The sequence below is a fragment of the Phalacrocorax carbo genome, chromosome 27, assembly GCF_963921805.1.
Source record: "Phalacrocorax carbo chromosome 27, bPhaCar2.1, whole genome shotgun sequence".
Classification (NCBI taxonomy): Eukaryota; Metazoa; Chordata; class Aves; order Suliformes; family Phalacrocoracidae; genus Phalacrocorax; species Phalacrocorax carbo.
The window spans coordinates 810,279-826,684 of record NC_087539.1 but is presented as its reverse complement, the minus strand read 5'-3'; the positions used below and the strand labels follow the sequence as shown (position 1 = coordinate 826,684).

At 72.1% G+C, this 16,406-nt stretch overlaps 3 protein-coding genes across 10 annotated transcripts; 1 reads left to right on the top strand and 2 right to left on the bottom strand.

Annotated features, from left to right (window-relative positions):
• Positions 1–372: 372 nt before the first annotated feature.
• Positions 373–3,506, bottom strand: CD63 (CD63 molecule). Of its 3 annotated transcripts, none has more exons than XM_064474537.1 (8): positions 3,416–3,506; positions 3,153–3,226; positions 1,489–1,677; positions 1,333–1,407; positions 1,160–1,255; positions 916–1,059; positions 750–833; positions 373–665 (listed from the first exon to the last, which is right to left on the bottom strand). In XM_064474537.1, exons 2-8 carry the CDS (start codon positions 3,216–3,218, stop codon positions 600–602), a joined length of 720 nt encoding a protein of 239 aa, XP_064330607.1. In that variant the 5' UTR covers positions 3,219–3,226; positions 3,416–3,506; the 3' UTR covers positions 373–599. The 3 variants fall into 3 exon arrangements, with proteins under 3 accessions (XP_064330607.1, XP_064330608.1, XP_064330606.1); XM_064474538.1 differs by lacking the exon at positions 3,416–3,506 and adding an exon at positions 3,352–3,407; XM_064474536.1 differs by lacking the exon at positions 3,416–3,506 and having other exon boundaries at positions 3,153–3,307.
• Positions 3,507–3,585: 79 nt separating this feature from the next.
• INPP1 (inositol polyphosphate-1-phosphatase) lies at positions 3,586–7,350 on the bottom strand. 6 transcript variants are annotated; one of them, XR_010376496.1, is made up of 7 exons: positions 6,543–7,350; positions 5,609–5,820; positions 5,474–5,534; positions 5,189–5,389; positions 4,926–5,121; positions 3,915–4,805; positions 3,586–3,850 (listed from the first exon to the last, which is right to left on the bottom strand). XR_010376496.1 is itself a non-coding variant. In XM_064474525.1 (6 exons), exons 1-6 carry the CDS (start codon positions 7,252–7,254, stop codon positions 4,313–4,315), a joined length of 1,875 nt encoding a protein of 624 aa, XP_064330595.1. In that variant the 5' UTR covers positions 7,255–7,350; the 3' UTR covers positions 3,586–4,312. The 6 variants fall into 6 exon arrangements, 2 of the variants coding, with proteins under 2 accessions (XP_064330595.1, XP_064330597.1); XR_010376497.1 differs by having other exon boundaries at positions 3,978–4,805; XR_010376495.1 differs by having other exon boundaries at positions 3,586–4,003; positions 4,035–4,805.
• A 441-nt stretch (positions 7,351–7,791) lies between these two features.
• Positions 7,792–14,037, top strand: GDF11 (growth differentiation factor 11). The gene is made up of 3 exons (XM_064474531.1): positions 7,792–8,294; positions 12,357–12,730; positions 13,556–14,037. Exons 1-3 carry the CDS (start codon positions 7,946–7,948, stop codon positions 13,934–13,936), a joined length of 1,104 nt encoding a protein of 367 aa, XP_064330601.1. The 5' UTR covers positions 7,792–7,945; the 3' UTR covers positions 13,937–14,037.
• Positions 14,038–16,406: the final 2,369 nt, after the last annotated feature.

Genomic DNA, 16,406 nt, shown 5'->3' with positions numbered 1-16,406 from the left:
GTGACGGCGCTCGGGGGACCCGCAGGGACGCTGCCACCGTCGCTGCCCTTCCGCCAGCCCTGGCACAGCCCGGCGTCCTGTCGACACGGCCCCGAGCCAAGCCGGTCCCGCCCCGGCTGCCCCCCCCAGCACCGGAGTGGGACGGGGCTGCTCACACCAAGGCCACACACGCCGGCCCCCACCCTGCTCCCATTGTTCCCAGTAGCGCCAGTCCCTTCCTGGTGGGAAGGTTCCAGTCATAGGACAGGGCAGCGCCCTGGGGCTCCCCGAGCCCTACAGCACCCACGGGGTCAATGGACCACAGGGGGACCCCCCACACCCACGAGGGTTCCCAGCCCAGCCTGGCGGGCGCGGGGGGGGGACACACAGCTCTAGGGTAGCCTTTGGTTTTATTTTGAAACCGGGGGATGCTCCGCTGGCCCCCCCAGCCCTCATCGGCACTCGGGGAGGGTCCAATGGCAGCGACCCCCCAAGGGGGGTTTGGCACATGGGGACCTGTCCTGGAGGAGTTGGTAGAGAGCGAGTGGGTGGGAGCAGCCCTCGCAGCCCCCTGGGTGGGGGGCAGCAAAAGCTGGGGGGGCCGTGGCACCCACCGGAGGCTACATGACCTCGTATCCGCTGCGGATGCCCTTCATCAGGCAGCAAGCGAAGACGATGCCCAAGATCTGGAAAGGGAGAGGGGAGGGGGGTGATGCCCATCCTGTATGGCCCCACACACGGGGGCGGTGGGGCTCAGACCCACATCTTACCTCGAAGAAGGCGATGCCCAGCGCGACCGCAGCCACGACGACGATGTTGTTCTTTATCCAGGACTCCATGCTCTGGAGGCAGCCCTGAGGGAGCAGTGGGGCTCAGGGGGCAGCCGGACCCCCGGGGGCTGAGCTGGGGGTGGGGGGGCCACGGGGGGTGTCTCACCTTCTCGTAGACAGTGGCGGGGCTGGGGTGGATGTTGCAGGATGTGGTGTTGATGCGGCAGCAGGACCGGGGCACCGTGTCATTCACCATGAGGCTCTGGGTGGTGGCCCAGTCCGTGTAGTTGTTGACTCCGCAGCAATGGAACTGCCGGGGGGTTGAGGGGGGAACCCCAGAGGGTCAGGGGGGCTGAGCCCTGGATGCCTGCCCCCCCACCCCCTGCCCCCAAAGTGTCCCCGTTACTCACATCCCTCTGGAAGCTGTCCACCGCCACCGTCAAGGGCTGGTCCTTCCCGTACTTACGCAGGGCGTCCCACAGGTCCTGCTCCACCTCCGAGCGGATCTGGGGGGGCCAGGGGGGTCAGAGAGGGGGTCCACAGCACCCATGCGGGTCCACACCCCCTCCCCACGTGTCCCCACCTTGTCCTTGAAGACGTATCCGGTGATGGCGGCAGCAATCTCCACCAGGAAGATGATGCTGAGCAGGACGGCGAACTGCAGGGGGGACAGAGGGTGGGGGTCAGGGTGGGGGGAGGCGGGTGGGGGGGTGTGGGCGGGGGAGGTCGGGGGGCTCACCGTGGTGACCATGCAGTAACTCTCCTTCCAGGCGCCGCAGCAGCCGAAGAAGGAGATGAAGAAGATGATGACGCCCAGCACCAAGATGGCAACGGGGCTGCTGGTGGTGGAGGCGCTGCTGATCACCAGCGCCCTATTGAAGGCCACCTGGGCGTAGATGCCGATGGCGATGAGGGCCACGCCGCATACCTGGGGGGGCACAGGGAATTGGGGTGCTGCCGCCTCCCACGGGGCTGGGACCCCCCCCCCCCCGCCCCGAGAGCTGACGGGGTGGGGGGTCACCCACAGCTGAGCATCATCCCCTTCCTGGGAGGGTGCGGGGTGGGGGTGAGGAGCTCTGGAGTTTGGCCCTAAATTGGGGACCCCCCTCCTGGGGCGTTTTGGGGGGGGGGTGTGTGTGCCTCTGGCCCCACAGCCCAGCGACGTCCCCACGGGTGCACGGTGGCGGGAGGGGGCCCCAGTCGCGCCCCATGGCGGAGCACTCCCCAGCCCCGCTGCGGCGAGGGGGGGCCAGGCTGGCAGCCGCAGGGACGCCGGGAAGTCTGGCCTTCCGGCCACAGCGAGAGGCCTCGGAGGGGGGGGCCCAGCGCCAGCCCCCCCGCCCAGGGGGGCCGCGGACGGATAGGGGGGTGCCGGGACAGGGGTGCACGCCAGGCACGAGCCGTCCCAGCAGGCACCAACAGCCCCGCTCCCACGGGAGCCGGGACACCCACGGCCCTTCCCACTTCTGACCCCCACTTATTCCCGGCATCCCCCCTTACGGGTGGGACTCCCCCCCACCCCCCGGCCGGTTTCTCCGTGGTCGGAGCCCCCCCAGGGCGGCCCCCCCCGAGCGCTGTTGGCCCTGTTTGCTCGCTGGGTGTGGGTAAACAGAGCGCGCCCGGCCGCCCGCTGCACAAACACTCGGGGTGGCGGGGCCGGGGGGGGCTGGCGCCCGTGTCCCCATCATGTCCCCCCCGCCGCAGCTGGCAGGCGGCCTGAGCCCCCTCCCCCGGCCCTCCAGGGGTGACTCAGCCCGGCAGGACCAGGGTGCGGATGGGGACGAGTCACTCCCTGCGTGGGGGGGACAGGATGACGGCCAGGAAGGAGCCTGCCCCCCCTTCCCCCCCCCCCCCCGTGCCCCACTATGGCCGTTGGGCTCCTCGCGCCTCTTTCCTCACCCCGACTTCCCCAAACCTGCACGCTCTCACATGCGGGGACCCCGGCTGGGGCAGCCAGAGCCGTGGGGCCCAGGGGCACTTGGTCAGCCGTGGGGCCCACACCCTGACCCCGGGGCTCAGCTTCCCTCAGCTGGGCTGTGCCAGACTCACGGTTACCCCTGGAACCTACTGATGGCAGCATGTGGCTGCAACGCTGCCCAATGCCAGGCTTCTCCCAGAGCGGGCAGCTGCACCCCTCTGCCCCCACAGCACCCGCGGCAACCCCCCCCAGGCAGCGGGGTCCCCCCCGGGGTCCCCATGACCCTCCTCCGCTCAGGGCCTACAAGGCGGGGGAGAAGGGGGTGTCAAAGGGACCCTACGTGGGGGTGAGGGGGGTCTGCTGCCTGCCGTGGGGCTGGGGCGGGCCCATCCCCGGTGGGGCACGGCGGCGAAGAGCCCGTCTGCCCGGTTCTGCCGGCCCCGGGCCTCCCCCCGGCCCCCCCGCCCCCCCGGTCCCGCACTCACCCAGAAGATGAAGTTGAAGATGAAAACCAAGAACTTCACACATTTCATTCCACCCTCGACCGCCATCGTCCGTCCTGCGGGAGCCGCCGCTTGAGCCCCGGCCCCGCTCCCGAGCCCCGGTGTCCCGGCCCAGCCCCCGCCCGCCCCGCCCGAGTCCCACCGGCCCGGGTCCCGCCGCCCCAACCCCCGCTCCCGGGACGGCTCCCGGTGCCGGTACCGCCGGTGCCTCCCGCTGCCGCCGCTCCCCCGCCCCGGGCGCTCACCGGCGCCGCTCCTCCGCCGTGAGCTCCGCGATCATGTGATGGGGCCGGGGCGAGTCAACAGGCGGCCCCGGCCCCGCCCCGCGCGGGCCCCGCCCCGCCCCGCCCCGCCCCGCCCCGCGCGGGCCCCGCCCCGCCCCGCCCCGCCCCGCCCGGGCCCCGCCCCGCCCGCTCCCGGGGCAGCACAGACACGCGGGTGCGAAGGATGCTTTAATGGTGCCGGAGCCGCCGGTCCCGCGAGGGGGGACGTGGGGGGGACCCCGAGCTCCCACCCCATCCCGCACCCTGCGCCCGGGGGGTCCCGGGGACCCTGTGCCCCTTGGTCCCTGCCACCCATCCCCTGTACCCCGAGGGGTCACCTACCCCATGCCTGGCACCCCAAAGTCCCGGTGAGGCCATGCCTGCACCCCGGGGGTCCCAGCCACCCCTCACCCTGCACTGCAGGGTCCCAGCCACCCCTCACCCTGCATCCCGGGGGTCCTGGCCACCCTACAGCCTGCACCCTGGGAGTCCCAGCCACCCCTCACCCTGCACCGCAGGGTCCCAGCCACCCCATAACCTGCACCCCAGGGGTCCCAGCCACCCCTCACCCTGCACCGCAGGGTCCCAGCCACCCTACAACCTGCACCCAAGGGGTCCCGGGGACCCCATGCCCTTCACCCCAGGGTCCTGGGGACCCTGTGCCCTACACCGTGGGGTAGGACCCCAGGGGTCCTGGCCATCCTACAACCTGCACCCCTGGGGTCCCGGACACCCCTCACCCTGCACCTCAGGGTCCTGGCCACCCCAGTCCCTGCCGCCCAATGCCCTGCACCCCCAGGGCCCTGCCACCCCATGCCCAGCACCCCGGGGTCCCCGCCACCCCTCACCCTGCACCCGGGGGTCACGGCCGTGGGGGGCTCAGAGCCCCGGCACGGTGGCCAGCGCGGCCAGCACGGCGTCCAGGTGCTGGGGGTGCGCGTAGGCCACGAGGCCGCCCCGGTTTGCCCAGCGCTCGGCCCCCACCGCCCCCTCCGCTGGGCAGTTGTAGACCAGCTCGGGAGGGGGCCCGGCGTCGCCCACCCGCCGCGCCCGCAGGGCCCCCGCCAGGGCCACCGCGCCCCCGCCCAGGGCCCGCAGGATGGCGTGGGGGGCGCAGGCGTCCCAGGCGAAGGTGCTGCCCTCGGAGAGGACGTAGGCGTCCGCCAGTCCCAGGATGACGCAGAGCATCTTGTAGCCGGCGCCGGCGGCGAAGCGCAGGCGGTCGCCGCAGAGGGGTCCCAGGGCCGCCCGCACCGCCGCCCCCTCCGCCCGGCTCAGCACCACGCAGGGCGCGGGGCGCGGGGGCGGGGGGCTCAGCGAGCACAGCCGCGTGTCCCCATACGCGACGCCCCAGTGGTACCTCCCCTGCCACCTGCGGGGATGGGGACCCTGAGTGACCGGCGCCGCCGCCGCCGGGTCCCCAGGCCCTCCCTGGCCCTTGGGGGGCAGGATCTGGCCGTGCTGCCCCCGGTGCTCCCCGCGGTGCCGGTACCTGCGGGTCAGGGGGTCCCGGCGGAAGAAGGGCTCGTTGATGACGCCCATCACAGGGCAGCCCGTGCGCCGGTCGTAGGCCCCGATGAGCACCAGTGCCGAGCACAGCCCCGCCGGGGCGATGCCACCGACGGGGGCCACGTCCTCGCGCCCGCCGATGTACTCGTTGGTGGAGTCTGCGGGCACAGCCGAATTCGCTGAGGTTCAGCTGCAGCGGGTGTAGGAGGGGGGTCCCCAACCCACCCTCTCCCGGCGCCCCCTCACCGATGGGGTCTATCCAGATGGCCAGGTCCTGGGGGGGGATGCTGAGCGCCACGCTGGCCAGCTCCGCATCCCCCAGTGCCACGTCCTGGTGCACGGCGGCCGCCAGCAGCTCGGCAGCCGCCCGCTCGGGCTCCAGCACGGAGAGCAGCAGGGCTGCGGTGTCTCCCGGCGTGGCGCAGACCCGCACCGCCACCGTCTCCCCTGCCAGCACCACAGCCTCAGCCACGGCCCCGCAGCCCCCCGGCGTGGGGGGACCCCGGCTCCGCTGCTCCCCCCGGGACTCACCCTGCCCATTCTGGAACTCGTTGGACTCCTCACCGTGGATGTGGCCCTGCAGCTCGGGGAACTGGGGGGGGACAGGGCGGCTCAGCTGTGTGCAGGTGTGGTGTGGGGGCACCCTGGGGAACCCCCATCCCCTACCTCCTTCCCCAGGTCGTGCTTGATGACCTCCTGGATGAGCACGTCCGCCAGCGTCTTGAAGTCCTGCAGGAACCTCCTGTTCCTGTCGGCCCCCGTCTTCTCGGCCACCAGCAGCTGGAAGAGGGGCTCCTCGCGGCGGCACAGCCGGGCGATGTGCGCCGCCTTCTCCGAGGCGCCCACCAGGGCCTGCAGCAGCCCCGCCATGGCCGGGGCTGGGGGCACGCGGCGCTCAGGGGGGACCCGCCACCCCCAGCGGGGCCCCGAGTGCCCGGCCTGTAATTGTGGGGTGTGGGAGCGCCCGGGGCTGCATCCTGCCCGGCTCCGGGCCCAGGGCGGGGACCCAGCCAAAATTATCCCACACGGCTGCCAGAGGCCACAGCCCAGGGGTGGGGACGTGAATGTGGGGACGTGGGGAAGTGGGGTCACGGGGATGTGCAGACGTGGGGGTGTGGGGACATGGGGACTTGGGGACATGGGGGTGTGGGGTCACGGGGACGTGGGGACGTGGGGATGAGGGGACGTGGGGTCATGGGGATGTGGGGACACGGAGACACGGGGACAGGGGGATGTGGGGACGGTTCTGGGGCTGTGCCTGGCCGAGGACGCAGCCCCACGGTGGGTTCCTGCGGGGGGGGGACGACCTCCCACGTGGAGATGGAAGCAGCCAGGTCTGGGAAAGGGGGGTGTCCCCGCTGCACCCCGGGAGAGGCGCGGGGCGCTGGGGCCGCCCCCGCCCCGAGCCCCTCAGCCCCCCGGGCGGGGCCGCCGCCGTGATGCCCCTCCCCGGGGACGCGCCACGGGGGAGCCCCCCAGGGACCCCCTACGCGCGGGGTGCCCTCCCCGGGTCCCCCTCCCCCCGCCGAGGGCCCCCCCACCCCCTGCGACGCCCCCGAGGGGGTCCCGGGGACCCGCCCGCTCCCCCCGTTGCCGTTACCGGGGCCGGGGCCGCTGACAGCTCCTGCGGGGCGGTCTGTGGGCGGGGCCGGCGGGGCCACGTCACGCCTCCGCCTTAACCCCTTCGGTCCCGCAGCCCGGCGTGCGGGGCGGGACGCAGGCGGGCAGGGGGGGACAGGGACCCAGGCGTCCGAGGGACCCCGGCGTTGGAGGGGGGGAACACTCGGTGTCGGGGCGCCGAGCGCCGCCTCCCGCTTCCGCTTCTCGCCCTCCGCGGCCCCAGTGACACCGGGGGTTCCGTCGCCGCGGGGGAACCCCCGCACCGGGACCCGGCGGGGGGCGGGGGGGTAACGGCGGGGCCGCCCCCCCGTCCCCGGGACCGTGCCCGCCCCCCCCGGGCCGTGGTGCCGCCCCGCGCCGCGCGGTGGCGCTCTCCTCCCGGCCCTGCGCCTCGCTCCGGTTTTACCGGCTCCGGTGTGGACGCGCCGGCTCCGGAGCGGCCCCGCGGCGCCCCCTGGCGCGATGCGCTTGCGCCACGCTCCCGCCGCGCACCGGGGGTAACGGCACCGCTCCCCCACCTCCGCCACACCGGGACCTCCCCCCGGCCCGGGCCTCCCCACGGCCTGACCCCGCCGGACACCCTCCCCGTCCCCCCCCGCCGCCTCCCGCCGGACCGGGAGCGGGGCCCGGACCGGGGCCGGTGCATCCCCGGGGCCACGGGCGCGGCCGCGCCTCCTTCTTGCCCTCTCCATGGTTCTGATGGGGTCGGCACCGGGAGCGGGGCGACGGGGAGGGGGCCGGGGGGCGGCTGAGGACACGGTCCGGGAGGGGACGGGGACCGGGCAGGGGGGCCAGGGGCGCCGTTAAGGACACGGCCGGGAGGGGACGGGGGCGGGGGCGCGGACCGGCCCGGGGCGGTGGGGGGGAAGGGGGCGATGCGGGAGGGCAGCGAGGGATGGAGGGACCGGGACGCGCATCCCCGGTCTGCGGGGGGCGGCGCGGCGGGACCCAACTCCCGGCAAGTGTCGCGGGGCCCCGCCGCACTTGCCGGGAGTTGGGTCCCGCCGCGCCGCCCCCGCCACAAGCGGGAGGGGGCGGGGGGGGGTGCGGGCCCGAGCCGGGCGGCGTGCGGGGGCGGCGGGGCCGCTCCCGGTGCTCGGGGGGCCGGCGGCGGCTGGTGACAAGCCCCTGCCAGAACCTCTTTTGTGCGCCCGCAGCCAATCAAGGCCGCTGACGACACACTTCTCTTGGGGTATAAAACCCCGGGGCCGCCGCTACCGCCGCTTTTTTCATTCCCCCCCCCCCCCTCCGCCCCCCCCGGTCCCTCACCGCCCCCCGCTTCCCCGCCCCCGCCACCGCTACCGCCTTCCCCCCGTTCCGCGCCCCTTGCGCGTTGCGGTGGAAGCGGGGGGGGGGGCGGCCCGGCGGGGAAGGTTTCCCGGTATGGCCCCGGTATTGCTGCGGTTGCTGGCGGTGGCGGTGGTGGCGGGGGGGTGGGTGGAAGCGCAGCCCCCCGCCTCCGAGCCCGCCTGCCCCGTGTGTCTCTGGCGGCGGCACAGCAAGGAGCTGCGGCTGGAGAGCATCAAGTCGCAGATCCTGAGCAAGCTGCGGCTGAAGGAAGCGCCCAACATCACCCGGGAGGTGGTGAAGCAGCTGCTGCCCAAGGCCCCGCCGCTCCAGCAGCTCCTCGACCTCCACGACTTCCAGGGGGACTCGCTGCAGCACGACGAGTACCTGGAGGAGGACGAGTACCACGCCACCACCGAGACCGTCATCAGCATGGCCCAGGAAAGTCAGTGCCGCCTTTGTTCCGCCCCGCCGCCGCTGCAAACTTCGCCGGCGGACGCCCCCCCCCACCCCCGGGCCCGTTCCCCCCACCCCGGTTCCCCTCCCCGCCCGCCTCGTCCCGTGCGGCGACAGGCACCGGTCCTCCGGGTCTCCCCCCCCTCGAGCGCACCCCGGGGTGCCCCCTCCTTCCCCGCGGCTCCCCGTCCCCCCCCACCACTCCCTCCCGGTCCCCCTCCGGGGCTCCCCTTGCTCGGCCCCGGGCACCGGCCCGCAGCCCCCGCCCGCCTCCCCCAGGGCGGCCCCGTGTGAGTCCCGGGGGGATGCACCGGGGACCCCGGGACGGGACAGCCCGGCCGGCAGCCGGTCCGGGGCGCCGGGGACTGGGGGACGGGACTGGGAGCGGCCACTGGGAGCTGGGACCCGGTAGCAGGTACTGCGACCCGGCACGGGCACCAGTGGGATTGTGGGAGTGGGCACTGGCACCAGCCCGAGCACCAACACTGGTGCTGGGCACCGGGTGCTGGGAGCCGGCACTGGGTGCTGGGAGCCGGCAGTGGATACTGGGACCTGGCAGTGGGTGCTGGGACCTGGCAGTGGGTACTGGGACCTGGCAGGGGGTGCTGGGAGCTGGCACCGGGTGCTGGGAGCCGGCACTGGGTACTGGGAGCCGGCAGTGGGTGCTGGGACCTGGCAGTGGATACTGGGACCTGGCAGTGGGTGCTGGGACCTGGCAGTGGGTACTGGGAGCCGGCACTGGGTACTGGGACCTGCCAGGGGGTACTCTGGGACCTGCCAGGGGGTGCTGGGACCTGGCAGTGGGTACTGGGACCTGGCAGTGGGTGCTGGGAGCTGGCACTGGGTACTGGGACCTGGCACTGGATACTGGGACCTGGCACTGGGTAATGGGACTCAGCCCCAGCACCGGCACTGGGACCAGACCGGGGGCACAGGGCAGACGGCGCGGTGACCTCCAGGTCCCCAGGGCCCTGCTGGGCAGCGGGTGCCAGCGCTCACCTCCTGCTGCGGCACGTGGCAGGGTGACAGCAGGGTGACGGCCGGGTGACGGCCGGGTGTGCTGGGGACAGGCGGGCGGCTGCCCTGGGCCTGCCCACGGCTGGAGCATGAGGGGCTCCAGCCCTGGGTCCCTGGCAGGGAGAGGATGGGGCATGGGGGCTTTGCTGTGCTGTGCCATGGCTCCGTCTGTCTGTCCGTCTGCCTGTCCGTGGGCGAGGCGGGGGTGAGCAATGGGGTTCCGGGGCAGCTACACCCCGCACCTCTCCGTGCCTCAGTTTCCCCCCGTGCCAGCGTGGCTCCACGTGTCCCGGCCCCGGCTCCACCTGCTCTGGTGGCGGGACGAGGTGGTGGGACCCCCGAGGTGCGGGGGGCTGCAGGACCCCCGGGAGCAGGGCCGGGGGGGCCGGGTGCGAAGGGTGAGCGGAAGGGAGGGAAGTGTGAGGCGCTGCCCCCCCCCGCAGCCCCCCGACGAATTTCCTTCCCAGGCATTAATAGACTCGGGCGGCTTTGAAATTTTATTACCCATAAAATTGACAACACGCTGGGGTTTTCCTCCCCGCGCCGCGTTAACGCTCGCTGCCCCCGGCCCCCCCTCCTGCCCCTTAACAGCTCAGGGGCCCCCAAAATAAATACCAGAGGGCGGCCCTTCCTCCCGGCTGCCGGGCCCCGCACGGCCCCGCTCCGGGGGTCCCGCAGCCCCAGCCCCGCAGCCGGATGCGCCGCGGGGTCCGGCCTGCCCCGGCCGCAGCCGCTCCGTTATTATTATGATTTTTTCCCTCCCTCCTCACCCCCCCCGTGGCAATTGTGTGGGGTTTTATGGTTCCTGAACAGAAGGAGGGAAAGGGCTTTATAGGCAGCAGAGCCATAAAGCTCTCGGGTTCCCCCCGGCCGCCCCCCCCCCCGCTTAATCCCAAGCCAGCACCCCCCACCCCCCCGTTATTTTTTTTAAATGCAGAAGGAACCTGGGAAGGTTAATTGGGTCCTAAACCCATTTAGGGGCTACCCGTGACCCCCGCGACCTGCGGGGTGGAGGGAGCTTAATGAGGGGCAATGGGGGGCCGGGCTGGGCACGGGCCAGGGCGAGGGGCTGGCGGGGGCCGGGGGGCTGCCCATGCTGCTCACTGCCCCGCCAGGGCCGGAGCTGCTCAAGGTCAGCGGGACACGGGCAGCAGCGGGGACACGGCGGAGGCACCGCTGGCACGTGGCACCTCTGGGCAACAGGGGGTGCCTGGGCCTGGGGAGGGGCTCTGGTCCCCCGCGGCAGGCGAGGGGTTAATGGAGCAGAGGTGGGAGCCCCAAATCCGGGCCGGTGGGAACAAAGGGTGGGGGGGGGGGCTCGGGCCACCCCCCTCCCAGCACATACTCAGCTGTGACCGATGTCCCGGTAACCTTTATCCCCCGTTGCCACAGCGACGGGACGAGCATCCTGGCATCGCCGCAGCCCCGTGCCAGGAGCAGCCAGCGTGGCACAGCCCCCACGCTCGGACCCCCCCGGGCACCCCGACCCGCCTCTCACCCCTAGGGCTGCAGACCCCCAGTGTCCCCCAGTCGTGGGCTGGAAGAGGGTCAGCGGTGATGCCGGCACCACGGCGAGGGGCTTCAGGGGCGGCTTTAAGGGACCTGCGCCGGCTCCAGTGCTGCTTTGGTACCTTGCACCTGGAGACCCTACAAAAACAACCCCACCGGCGCTGTCCTGGCCGCCGAGCCAGCCACGGCGAGCCCCGAACAAACCAGAACCACATCCCCTGAGGCTGCCGGGGAGCTCTGTGGGGAGAGGGAGTGGTGCCACCGGGACCACGGGGCACCCACAGCCCCTCGATATGGCCACCAGCCCAGGCTGGGAACGATGTCCCACCGGTGACGGGTGGCAAAGTCCCTGCTGAGGGGCTGGGGGTCACAACCTGCTCCGGGCTGGGAGCTGGGGGGGGCCAGCACAGCTTTGAGGGGACGGGCAGCGCTGGGGGAAACACTCCCCGGCCGGGTCCCGAGGGAGCGCAGGTTTAATTTGGGGCTTGTGCTCAGCAAATTGCTGGGAGGGGTTTGGGCGGCCGGCGCCCGCGGCCCCCCAGCCCCTGTCACTTTGGTTTATGTGCAGCGCGGCGGGGGGCTGGATGGCATTCCCGGGGCTGCGGCCGGTGTCGTGACCCCCATGTGTTCGGGGAGGCCTCGCGCGCAGCAAATGGCCCCGCGCTGCAGCTGGGTGCTATTAAACCTGACCGGTGCGTGGCAGGGGGAGGGGGCTGCGGGTGGGGGGGGAAATTCCCAGCTCAATTTGACACAGATGTTTGCCGAGCAGGGAGGGCTGGCGTGGGGCCGGCTCCAGCCGGGGTGCTGCCATGGGGCTGGGGGAGGGTGGCCAGGGACCCCCTGGATCCGGCGGATGCTCGGGGCCGTCATCCCACCGGGGTTGGGCATCCCTGTCCCCACAGCGGCCTCTCGCCTTCGCCGTCTCTGAGAAGAGCAGGACACACCGGGGTCCTGGGCAAAGCATCCCCGGCTGCTTTGCCGAGGCCGGCAGAGGCATGGGGCTGCCTCAACACAAGCCTGGGAGGGTGGGAGATGGGAGGGTGGGAGATGGGAGGGTGGGAGATGGATGTCCTCTGAGAGGCAGACCCACTGGAGCGCTGGCAGGGAGCCCAGTGGTACCTGGACCCCGAGATTGGTGCCGTGGACCCTCCTTGGGGCTTTGCTGCATCCCCAGGGCTGTGGGACCAGGCGCGTTCCCGGCTCCAGCACAGGGATGTGGTGGGAACCGGCTGCCCCAGAGCAGGTGCTGCAGGGCCGGAGCCCCCTGCCCCGCTCGGCCCGGCCCTGCTCAGCGGGTGGCTCAGTTCCCGCAGCCCCCGCGGGGATCATGAATCCCCGGTGACGCGGGGTCAGGGGGCAGCCGGGGACCTTATTGCGAATGGAGGGGTAATGACCCCTGGGGCGGCCTCTGACCCGACCTTCAACTCCTAACGACCGAGGAGGAGCTCGCCCCGACCCTGTGTCCGATGGAGGTGGGGAGGGGGGGGTCCCAGGGCCGCCCCTGACGCCTCCTTCCTCCCCGCAGCGGACCCCGTGGTGCAGATCGAGGGCAACCCCCATTGCTGCTTCTTCAACTTCAGCCCCAAGATCATGTTCACCAAGGTGGTGAAGGCGCAGCTGTGGGTGTACCTGCGGCCGGTGCAGCACACCTCCACCGTCTACCTGCAGATCCTCCGCCTGAAGCCGGTGACGGAGGAAGGCAGCCGCCACATCCGCATCCGCTCCCTGAAGATCGACCTCAATTCCCGCATCGGGCACTGGCAGAGCATCGACTTCAAGCACGTGCTGCAGAACTGGTTCAAGCAGCCGCAGAACAACTGGGGCATCGAGATCAACGCCTTCGACCCCAACGGCAACGACTTGGCGGTGACTTCGCTGGGACCCGGGGCCGAAGGGCTGGTAGGTGGCTGCCATGGGGCGGGCGTGTGGCTCGGGGCCCCCACGGTCCCCAGGGGTCGGTGCTGCGTGGCGCTGGGGGAGCACCATGGTGGCCCCGGTGCTCAGCTGGGCACGGGGCCCCCAGCCATCCCTGGGGAACCGGAGGGCGAGGGGACACAACAGGGACCGGCACAGTGGTGCTGCAGCGCTGTGGGGCTGGTGGCAGCTTGTGGGGGGTGCTCGCAGCTCTGTGGGGACAGTGACAACTCCATGGGGATAACGACAGCTCCGTGGGGCTGACCACGGCTCTGCCAAGCTGGGGATGGCTCCGTGGAGCTGGTCACGGCTTTGCGGGGACAGTCACAGCTCCGTGGGGACGATGACAGCTCCAGGGGACCAGCCACAGCTCCGCAAGACCAGTCACATCTCCGCAGAGCTGGCAATGCCTCCGTGGGGCTGGTCGCAGCTTTGTGGGGACAGTGACAGCTCCATGGCACTGGTCACAGCTCCACGGGGACGGTGACATCCCCATGGGGCTCGTGCCACCTCCATGGGGCTGGCGACAGTCCCGTGGGGCCAGTTATGGCTCCGCAGGGATGGCCACAGCTCTGGGGGACCAGTTAGAGCTGCATGGGGCTGGTCACAGCTTGGTGGGGATGATGAGACTTGCATGGGGCTGGGGACACTCCCGTGGGGCTGGGGACACTCCCGTGGGGCTGGGGACACTCCCGTGGGGCTGGTGGCAGCTCTGCAGGGCCGCGTGGGACCCGGGGAGCCAGGACAGTGGGGCGGTGGGAGGGTGGGACGGTGTGCGGGGCTCACAGCCCCCCCCCCACTCTCCCCCAGCACCCCTTCATGGAGCTGCGGGTGCTGGAGAACAACAAGCGCTCGCGGCGGAACCTGGGGCTGGACTGCGACGAGCACTCGACCGAGTCGCGCTGCTGCCGCTACCCCCTCACCGTCGACTTCGAGGCCTTCGGCTGGGACTGGATTATCGCCCCCAAGAGATACAAAGCCAACTACTGCTCGGGGCAGTGCGAGTACATGTTCATGCAGAAGTACCCCCACACCCACCTGGTGCAGCAGGCCAACCCCCGGGGCTCGGCGGGGCCCTGCTGCACCCCCACCAAGATGTCCCCCATCAACATGCTTTACTTCAACGACAAACAGCAGATCATCTACGGCAAGATCCCGGGCATGGTGGTTGACAGATGCGGATGCTCTTAGAGCCCGGCTGGTGCTGCCCCTCCGCCCCGTGCCCCCCTCCACCAACAAACTCCTCTTCCACTGTTTTTTGGGTTTTTTGTTGGTTTGGGTTTTTTTTTAAATACAAAGAACAAAGCGTTGAAATTCCTTTGGATGTCGGGGGAAGAGAGAGAGAGAGAAGAAAATCCCACGGAGAAACGCTGCACCAAACCCGCGCTTCGACATGCATTGTGCAATAAAGCAACCGGACGGAGAAGGGAAAGGGCGGCCGGGACCCCCAGCACCGCCGCCCCCGCCCGCGGCGGCACGGCGGCACGGCACGGCACGGCGGCGCGGCTCTTCACCGGACGGCTCTCCCGCCCCAGCTCAACGGTGACGGGGAGAGGAGGCGGCCGAGCGGAGCCCGCGTCTCCCCGCGCTTCTGGAGTGGCGGCGGGGACGGGGCCGTCCCTGCCCACCCCGCGGCCAAGGTGACACCCAACGCGGTTGGCCCCGTCCCCAAGCAGCTGACGGCCCCGTCACGACAGCCCCACTCCGGATGCTCTGCCGGAGCAAGGACGGCGGGATCCGGCAGCGGGACACCCGGGACGGGCGCGCTGGGGCGGCTGGGCCACGCGAGCGCCGCCGGCGGCTCCGGCCCGGGAGGAAACCGTCTCCCTTCTTTAATTTATTTATTTATTAATCACCCTCCCGGCCAGCGCTTTGCTGCGGGAAGCCCCCGCTCGCCCTGGTCCCTCCCTTCACGCCGCCGGCACCATCCTGGCACCCACGACCCGACGGTGGGGATGGCCCTGGAGGGGCTGCTTCAGCCCGAGGCCCCCCGGGGACCGGCCGGTGGCAGCCGGCACCGCCAGCATCCCACAGCATCCCTGGGCACGGATGGCTTGGTGGGAACGGAGCTGCCGCCCACACCTCAGATCCAGGAGGGCAACGCTCGCCCCGGTGCTGCCGGCAGGATGGCGGCGCTCGTCCCGGTGCCCGGCGCTCTCCCGGGGCGGCCGGAGGCGCCAGCGGCTCGGGGGGTCTCCGGCGGGAGGGAGGGCGGCCGGCGGCCCGGGGTTATCCGGAGGCAGCACCGGCCAGAATTGGACGGAGGCTCCGGCTGGGGAGAAATTCCGCTTACGCAGCAGATTTGCCTCCCCCTGCCCTCGGCGTTCGGATTATTTTCGCGTGAGAACAGGCTCCTGCTTTCTCAAGAGTTCAGCTGCCCCGGCGGCTCCGGCAGCTCCCCTCCGCTTGTGCCGCGGCCGGAGTGATGCAACCGGGGCCGCGCCGGGTCCCGGCCGGGAGCCGTCCCTGGCGCCAGGCGGCCGCCGACCCCGCGCCGGGGTGGAAACGGCGGCTCTGCCCGGCCCGGGGGAGCAGCATGGGGAGCCCCCACGGACCCCGGCCCCAGCACTTATCCTGAGGGTGCCGGATGGCTCCGGCCGGGAGACACGTGTCCATCCCTCCTCGCCCATGGCACCGCGGGGCAGAAGCACCGGGGCCGCGTGGGGAACGACCCCGGCACGTCCGCACCCCGCGTAGCACTTAGGGACGGCGCCGGGTGGCCGGGGACCGGGAAGGCGCCGGGAGCCGGGGGCACCCGGGATGTTTAGCACTTGTCCCCGGCTCCGCGGAGCCCAAAGCGCTTACAAGGACGAGGCTGCCCCGGGACGAGGACGCGGCGCTGGCCCGGCGGTGCCGAAGCCTGGCTGTGCCGAACCCCGACCACCCCGCCCGGCGCCGAAGCACTTAGGGCCCCTCCTGCCGGGCTCAAGCACCACCGGGTCTCGCCGCCGGCACCGATGCCACCGGCGCAGCGGCTCCGGCGATGGCGGCCCTGCAGCCCCGCCGCGGCACGGCAGGGGCTTCCCGCACCCCGGCCAGAGCCCGCGGCTCCAGGAGTCGAAGGCGAGGGGACAGGGAGAGCTGGGGACCCCCGAGGAGCGGGGTGCTGGGGCAGGCGGGTTGTCCCAGGGGAGCGTCCCCAGCCACCATCACCCCTCGGGGCCGGGCAGGGGCCGCAGCTCAGCCCCGAAACCCGGCCTGCGGTTGCGCCGTGGGAAACAGCCCCACGCCGGCGCCTTTGTGGCCAGGATCCCCGCGCCGGCACGCCAGTGGGTTGTTCCCAGCGGGTTGTTGCTGGCTGTCGCAAGACATCGGATACAAGGATGGCCCGGCCAGAGGGGAATTAACCCCGCAGCCAGTGACTGCCCCTGCCAGGGCCGGGGACTGAGGCACCCCCTCTCCCTGCCGTTCAGTGCCTTTCGGGGGGGTCCACGTCCTCCGGCAGCGCTGGGTCTCACCGTGGAGCCGGTGCCGGAGGAGGGGGCAGCCTGGCAAGGGGGAGACCTCCCGACCCGCCGAGCCAGGGACAACGCCTGCGTCCCCCGGCCCGGAGTGATGCCAAAGGGGCCAGTCCTGGCAAAGCCGCTCATGGAAATATTTTGCCGGTCCCTGTTTCGCTTCCACCCAGCGCTCGCGGATCACGAGGGCTCGTCCAGCCCCG

What these genes read in the sequence shown, in the direction of transcription:
- GDF11 (XM_064474531.1), top strand. Translation starts at nt 7,946, where the DNA reads ATGGCCCCGGTATTGCTGCGGTTGCTGGCGGTGGCGGTGGTGGCGGGG. An exon ending in CATCAGCATGGCCCAGGAAA is followed by an intron (nt 8,295 to 12,356) that starts GTCAGTGCCGCC and finishes TCCTCCCCGCAG; the next exon opens with CGGACCCCGTGGTGCAGATC. An exon ending in GACCCGGGGCCGAAGGGCTG is followed by an intron (nt 12,731 to 13,555) that starts GTAGGTGGCTGC and finishes ACTCTCCCCCAG; the next exon opens with CACCCCTTCATGGAGCTGCG.
- INPP1 (XM_064474525.1), bottom strand. Translation starts at nt 7,254, where the DNA reads ATGGAGAGGGCAAGAAGGAGGCGCGGCCGCGCCCGTGGCCCCGGGGAT. An exon ending in AGCACGACCTGGGGAAGGAG is followed by an intron (nt 5,535 to 5,608) that starts GTAGGGGATGGG and finishes GTCCCCCCCCAG; the next exon opens with TTCCCCGAGCTGCAGGGCCA. An exon ending in CATCTGGATAGACCCCATCG is followed by an intron (nt 5,122 to 5,188) that starts GTGAGGGGGCGC and finishes GCTGAACCTCAG; the next exon opens with CGAATTCGGCTGTGCCCGCA.
- CD63 (XM_064474537.1), bottom strand. Translation starts at nt 3,218, where the DNA reads ATGGCGGTCGAGGGTGGAATGAAATGTGTGAAGTTCTTGGTTTTCATC. An exon ending in GTTACTGCATGGTCACCACG is followed by an intron (nt 1,408 to 1,488) that starts GTGAGCCCCCCG and finishes TCCCCCCTGCAG; the next exon opens with TTCGCCGTCCTGCTCAGCAT. An exon ending in GATACGTCTTCAAGGACAAG is followed by an intron (nt 1,256 to 1,332) that starts GTGGGGACACGT and finishes TGGCCCCCCCAG; the next exon opens with ATCCGCTCGGAGGTGGAGCA.